The 7,226-nt window shown below is 43.8% G+C and overlaps 1 protein-coding gene and 1 non-coding gene across 2 annotated transcripts; both read left to right on the top strand.

The window, feature by feature from the left end:
- Positions 1-71: 71 nt before the first annotated feature.
- LOC120839152 lies at positions 72-3,338 on the top strand. The gene is made up of 3 exons (XM_040209391.2): positions 72-132; positions 202-291; positions 1,146-3,338. Exons 2-3 carry the CDS (start codon positions 207-209, stop codon positions 2,666-2,668), a joined length of 1,608 nt encoding a protein of 535 aa, XP_040065325.2. The 5' UTR covers positions 72-132; positions 202-206; the 3' UTR covers positions 2,669-3,338.
- Positions 3,339-6,860: 3,522 nt separating this feature from the next.
- Positions 6,861-6,934, top strand: Trnay-gua. Its single transcript has one exon. It is a non-coding gene; the product is annotated as a tRNA-Tyr (tRNA).
- The last annotated feature ends 292 nt before the right edge of the window (positions 6,935-7,226 follow it).

Consider the following 7,226-nt stretch of genomic DNA (forward strand, 5'->3'; position numbering starts at 1 on the left):
GGTGAGATCATTTCTTTTAAAACAGCTGCTCATATCTGACAAGCAACCGTTTTTCAGAACAACCAATGGCGACAAGCCCCTGTGGTATTTCACTGGAGGGTACCAGCGCGTCACATTCCATAGCGGCCTGTGGTAAAATAAATCTCCTACACAAATTGGGTTTATGCAAACATTCGTATTTAACAGTGACACATTTTCCAGAGCAAATGGGGATGGCCAGCTCTCCTGGCCAGCTTTTGGACCACAGCACTCCATCTTCGTCTGTTGGCTATTCTGAATCATCTGGAACCTGTGAGTATAAATAGACTTCTCTACAGATTTAAGCACTGCAAAATTGTGTTAAGTACCTCTGCATTTAGTATGCACATTGCTTCAAATTAGGTGACATTATTTGTCACTTCATTTTCGTGCTGGCCTTAATAACTTGGAACATCACTACAGGGCTCTAGGTGACGGGGAACATAAGCTTTGAAGTGTGGCACCGTGAAATGCTCTGAAAAGGGGTGGTTTCCTAGTAATCTGTGCTTACTGTAGTAATTTGCCAATCCTGTTACATACAGTTCTCATTTTGGATGACCCTGTTGAATGTAGTGATTGACTACGCGATTATTCAATATTTGAAAGATTCATCAATTTATGTTAATACAGTTTTTGTGGTGAAATTATTGCAGCTGAAAGACTAAAAGCTAGTTTAATTTTTTTTTTTCTGATAGCAGCCATTTGTGTATAAACAGTGGTAACAGAACATGCGGAGCAAATGCCCACTCACAATTTGGAGATAATCATGAAAAACGCAGAGATGTATGCTTCTTATGCCCGAAAGCAAAATTGCAGAACAGCCAAAGGTTGGGGGGAAGGGGGGTCACCACTTTGGAGGCCCGTGCACGTGTCGAGCTTCACCTTTTACATTGGTGTGCTTGGAGAAGCAGCTGAAGCGGATGAGCATTTATGTTAGGTGGGTGGGTTTTTAAGTCTGTTTATTTCGCAAACGTTTCGAAAGTGGTGGGGGGGGGGGGGGGGGGGGAAGGGTGCACATATTGCAGCATGGGTAAGTGGTCGGTATTAGGCGGTATCGTTTCTGTCGGGTTCTACTTTAATCATTTTTGTGTAGCCTGACTTATGTGCTTTCGGTATTGTTTTGGCAGGCTCTGGTCGTTCAACACCTGCTTCCGCCAAGCTCTCAAGGAGGCCCAGGGACGTCATAAAACGCCTACAAGCAAAGGTTTCCAGTTACAGAAAGACAATATCAAGACTGCGCAAGCAACATAAGCAAATGCCTCAAACAGCTGCCGAAGCACTTGAAATGGTGCGTCCGTTTGTGACAGACGAGGTTTTCGGACTTATCTCGTCACATGTAAAATTAGGGCGCAAGGGACGAGGAAAACGGTTTCCACTGTGGCTCAAGAAGTTTGCTTTGCATCTGAACTTTCATGGCCCACAGGCATACCGTTTTCTATCGTTACATTTAACGCTTCCCACTCAGCGTTCACTGCGTAGGTGGCTGTCGAACGTAAAAATGACTCCTGGTATTATACCTGGTGTCATGTCCTCCATCGAATCTCAAACGCGGTCTTGGAATGCACGTGATCGTGTCTGCACCTTGATTTTTGATGAGATTGTTTTGAAGAAGAACTTGACATACGACCCTGCACACGACATTATCCATGGATTTACAGATGACGGTGTTGAACGAACCTCGACCATTGCAGATAGAGCCCTGGTTGTTGTGCTCTCTGGAATTTCCAGGAGGTGGGTTCAGCCCCTCGCATACACTGTTGGGCACACTTCAACACCGTCTTCTGTTATCCGGAGCCTCCTGATTTCTCTCATTCCAGAGCTTAAGACTGTTGACTTCACTGTGAAGGCCGTGGTCTGTGATCAGGGGGCTTCAAACGTAAGCTTAGCCAACCAACTTGGTGTATCTGCTGATAAGCCATTTTTTGAAGTCGACAACGAACGTGTTTACTTTATCTTTGATGTTCCGCACCTCATCAAAACAACAAGAAACAATCTCCAAGCCCACAAACTTTGCATTGGGGATGAGGTCATTGAATGGTCCCATATTGTTGAACTTTATCGTTCTACTCATGAGATGAGGTTGCGATTGGCTCCAAAACTTACTGAGAGGCACATTTTTCAAAAACCTTTGAGTAACATGAAAGTAAAGCGTGCCACACAGGTCCTGAGTGCCTCAGTCTGTCTTGCCATTCTATCCCTTGTTTATGCCAAGGAGCTTCCTGAGGCAGCCATGGCTACAGCCTATTTTTGTGATAGAATGGACAGACTTTTTGATTGTTTAAATAGCTCGCAATTCAAGAAGACGGCGCAGAAGTTGCGTCATGCAATTTTGAAAGGAGAATCTGAGATACTCGATTTCCTTCACCAACAACTCGCATGGATTTCAACATGGAAGTTCCAAAGTAGGAGGCGGCCACAAACCACCATAGGGTGGCAAGTTACAATAAGGAGTGTCCTCATGCTCTGGGATGAGCTTTCAAACAGCTATGACTTTAAATTCTTACTTACTCGACGCCTGCAGCAAGACCCACTGGAGAACATTTTTGGGGCAATAAGACAAATGCTGGGCTGCAATACAAACCCAAATGTGAATCAGTTCACCTCGGGACTGAAACACATCGGGATAAAAAAAACTGTTCAGACTCTCTAACAATGGAAATGTAGAGGATGAAAAGGCTGACCTCCTCAAGGAGTTGCCAATATTTTCGCACCATGAAAGTTCCATTGCAGACAATGTGGAATGTTTTCCAGTTGATAACTTCCCGCCACTAGAAGATATTTCTGAGCTGGCATCAGACATCAGGTCTAATATAATTGACGACTCGTGCACTTACTACGTTGGAGGCTATTTGATCAAACTTTTCCTTGAACAGACAACCCGCAGCTGTGGCTGTTCTAAGCTGCTAAAGGATGAGTCTGACAACTTGACCAGGCCTCACCAGTATTTTCTTATGCTTAAAGCATACCACGTGCCTGGGAAACTCTTCGGAAACCTAGTAGTACCATCACAGGCTGCCTTTAACTTTATTCAGAAACTAGAAAATCACTTTCTTGCCGTAATAGAGAGTGTAGCGCATGTTCGAGGAGTGTGTGCTGCCTTGTATCACACACTCTCAGAGCTGGGTGGTTTCAGCCTTTGCTCAGAGGAGTGTCACAAAAGGTTTTTAAAAATGTTTTGCCGAATACGCCTGTGTTGGCATGTTCGGTTCCTTAACCGGAACTTGGACAAAGTTCGGTTACACTCTTCGGTTGCTAGTAAGCAACTTGATAAGTTTAACTGTTAATAGCTTAATAGCGTATTAACAGAGGCGGTTGCCAAATCAAAAACAGAAATTGATTATTAATTGGGCAGTGTAGCTTGCACTCCAAACATGTGTTTTCTTTATTTCCAGGAAATGTGTATCACGGCCCCCTTACACAAATATTTATCCACTTTCTGCAGAATTTCTATAGAAAATAGTTTATAGAGGCATGGATGTTTGGAAGAAAATGTGTCCACTTCTGTACCCGTCTATATTTTTTTGGACGTTTTTTTTTCTGAAGTAATACTCCTGTCCTGAACAAATGTATTTCGGGGAATGTTTAGGGACGTTGAATCATGGTTGAATATCTATGGTTGAATCTTGTCAGATTCCGAATAGAGTTCTCATTGTTTTTTTGTTTTTTTTTTGTAATGGCTCACCCGCAGCGAGTTTCAGGCTATGCCATTTCGTGTGTTTTATATTAGCCGGTAATTTGGAATTTGTACTATCCGGTGTGTGCTTCGCCTGGTAATGATAGCGATGTCTTGTTTATTTCTGCACTTACTTACCGTGCCCGAGTCGGCGTGAAGGTGAATGGATCATTCAGCATGTTCCCTGTGGAAAGCTTTTGTAAACTTGACTCCGCTAAAAATCTATTACAAAGTGTACGATATGCCGAACTCCTTCATACTCATTTATTTTTGTGATTATCTATTTCTTATAAAACATACAGAGCTTCTGAAGTAAATAATGTACATATGAATGTGGTCCAATAAAATGTTTTCAAACCACTTACTGTTGTTGACCCCAAAACCTCCCAAAATGCTCCACCAGCCAGGAGTCAATGTGGCGATTATGTACTTCAATGTGTTCAATAAGTTGAACTTTTATTCGACACATTACACATTTTGTAAAACTTATATCGTATATTGCAAAACTTATAACATGAAAACAACACAAAAAAAAAAGAATCATTGGCTCCGGAGCCAAGGAGCTCCCGAGAGCCTAGCGAGGAGGGAGGCGAGAAGGAAAGAAAGAGAGAAAAAGAGAAGGAGAAGGGTACCAAAAAACCGAAACAAAAATGCCGAAACCGAAACTAACTTGACCGGAACCGGAACCAGATTGTGTTTAATACCGTCCGCTAAGAGCGCTAGTTGTCACTGCTCTATCTGGGCCGCTGGGGCCTATGGCAGTGTCCGCTCTTTACCTTGTGTATATTACTCTATGGTGAAACGAAGTATTGCTCGTCAACCACGATGGTTGGTTGATGCGCTGGCGGATTGATCGCCGATATCGTCTAAATGTCCAGACTATTTCGGCGATGTAAGAAGCTAAAAGTTGCGAGGAAACGTTGCTAAATTCTAGAATGGCGGCTACCGTGATAAGACAGAACCAGGGTCTTGTACCTCTGATGAGATCACCTAATTATCATGTCTGCCGCGTACCTTCGTGCCGTCTCTCACCAGCGCGCTTTTCGATGTTCACCGCATTGCACTGGAGTGCTAGGTGCAGCGGCTGACACGGGTGAGCGCCTGGGTTAGCGCGATAGGCTCAGTAATTATGATTATAATGCAACCAAATGCAAAGCAGCAAGCGAGCTGGACAAGAATGACGATAATAATCCCTGGAGAACGGGAATAAGAGGGACAAAGGACAAACGCAAAACTCCAAACACAGCTAGGTGACTGGTGCGCGACCGAAAAAACCCGCCTGGTCCGGGTACCCGGACCAGGCGGGTTTTGTGGTTACTTTTTGGCTAATTTTTGACGTAAATTCTGGCGATTTTGTAGCCAAATAAATGTCTGTGTTTACAAAGAGGCAGACAGGTCACAAATCCCTTTTAAATTAGGACGAGCTTTAGAAGAATGCTAAGGAAGACCTTGCCCTTTCTGGTCATCACAATACTGAACGAGGGGTCAACCACAACGCTAAGACGAACAAAAGCCTTAGCTTCGTAAAAATCGGTCTTTATTAGCCAATTTATTTGTTTTGCGCGTGATGTTTCGTCACCCAAGGAACTACGCATACCTAGTCTTCCTTGCATCTGTCCTCCATGCCGTAAAGCGTGTCAACAAGTTGTCTGAAAGCAATGTTGCAGACGGTGGGGCGCTCTCAGGAGCTTGAAAATCGAAACTTCCCCTCGAAGATCAGAGGAATCACCGAGAACGCTTCTTTCATTTCTTGAAACAAGTGGCAGTTCAGCGGCAACGACGGCTACCATATGGTCCGTCCGCACTTCGAAGGCAAAATTCCACCAATTCAGAAGACACAGAGAGCGCCAAGAGCCGCGCAGAAATCTTGAGACTTCCACTTCACCTTTTTGGATGTCCTTTTTATGAGCTCGAATCAGGAATCCTGCACCTGCAGTCTGTTTAAGCACCTTGGACCATACGACCCGCCTAAACTTTTGGCACGGAGCGGCCGCTTACAAATGCCTTTCTGGCGACTACCATTTTTTTTTCACCACTTAGGAGGTGCTCTCAATATCTTATCATTTCCAATATAGAACGCGGATTCCGAGCGCGTGTTCTCTCAAGTTTCGTTAATTAAGGAACCGAACAAAGGTCGACGTCCTTGTGGCCATTTTGAGACTAAAATTGGGACTGTGACTGCAAAAAAAAAAAAAAAAAAAAAAAATCCTCGACATTTGACGTGCCGATTGAAATTCTTCAGCAAATGATGTAATAGCATTTTTTCACGTTGATTGCGGGTGCACAGAGCCACATTTTTTCCTACTTTTTCTTGTTTGCACAGAGCCTAATTTTTAGATGCTTTATGACATAGTTCTTTTTAGAAATATGGTGGGGACATGATTAGTGAAAAAATAATTAAAATGTCTACATTTCGCTCTTTTTTACTTGCTTTTTGGCTACTTCTGTCCACCCCACAGCCACAATTCTGCGCTCCAGTGTTCGCATTTCATTCGAACCCAATAGTGCAGAAACATGACCATGTCGAATTGACCCCTCCAGCCCGTAGCGTCGGCTGTGTCTGTACTTAAAGACGCACTGAAATAAAATATTTTTTTTTATTTGAGACACATGTATTTTTTTATATTTTTTTCCACGTAAACATTTTTTTTGTGCAATATTTACTTTGTTAGACGCAGCTTAGGTGGAAGTAGCCAGCCCCACCCTGGAACGTAGCTATGAGTACGTTCCATTTTTAGGCTCTTATTGGTTGGAGAGATGATTTACGTGTTGATTATTTGTTGTAATTTTATGTCTCGGTGCCAAAGTAGTATTTATATGGACAATATATTATTCATCTTTGAAAAACAAATAATCTAGTTAGAGTCATGATGGCAATGCAATTAAATGCAAAGGTGCAAACGAGCTGAACAAGAATGACGAAATCAATCCCTGGTTCAATACCAGGACCGCGATGATATTTTCGGTAGCGTATCATTCACCTAGATGTGTTTGGAGAGTTGCGTCTATTCTTTGTCCCCTACTCCGGGGATTATTTTCGTCATTCTTGCCAGCTTGCTTGCAGCTTTGCATTTAATTGCATTATCATCATAACCTTAAAAATGTAAGCCGTTGATCCTTGTTGGTGCTAGACTGATGGCAGTTGATAAAACCCGTTTGCCCTACTGACGTCATGGTTAGCTCAGTTGGTAGAGCGCTCCACTGTAAATGGAGAGGTCGCTGGTTCGATACCATTATCAGGCGGGATTTTTTGGTCGCGCACCTGATTTGTGTTTGTCCTTTTTCCCCTTGTTTGCTCTACAGACGTATAACTCTTGGTTAGCTGGCTAGTGTTCGGGCTAGTGTGAGACTTCCGGACGCGATAGCGAACGGACGTGTCATGCATCGCTCCTCGCCAGCGGCGGCGGCCGTTATCGGCCGCGGTGATAACGTTGCCCCCGTTTTGAAGGAGCATCGTCTGCAGCTGCCGACATTGCCCACCGGTGAAGCGGCGAAACCCACCGTGGTCCTTCACGCTGACCTCGAAGGGAGACCG

Source organism: Ixodes scapularis, unplaced genomic scaffold (genome assembly GCF_016920785.2).
Source record: "Ixodes scapularis isolate PalLabHiFi unplaced genomic scaffold, ASM1692078v2 PGA_scaffold11__112_contigs__length_91849675, whole genome shotgun sequence".
NCBI classification, from domain to species: domain Eukaryota; kingdom Metazoa; phylum Arthropoda; class Arachnida; order Ixodida; family Ixodidae; genus Ixodes; species Ixodes scapularis.

Bases quoted from the DNA above. Each gene is read 5' to 3' on its own strand.
- LOC120839152 (XM_040209391.2), top strand. From the start codon at position 207: ATGGGGATGGCCAGCTCTCCTGGCCAGCTTTTGGACCACAGCACTCCA. The intron at 292-1,145 runs GTGAGTATAAAT...TTGTTTTGGCAG, and splicing joins TTCTGAATCATCTGGAACCT to GCTCTGGTCGTTCAACACCT.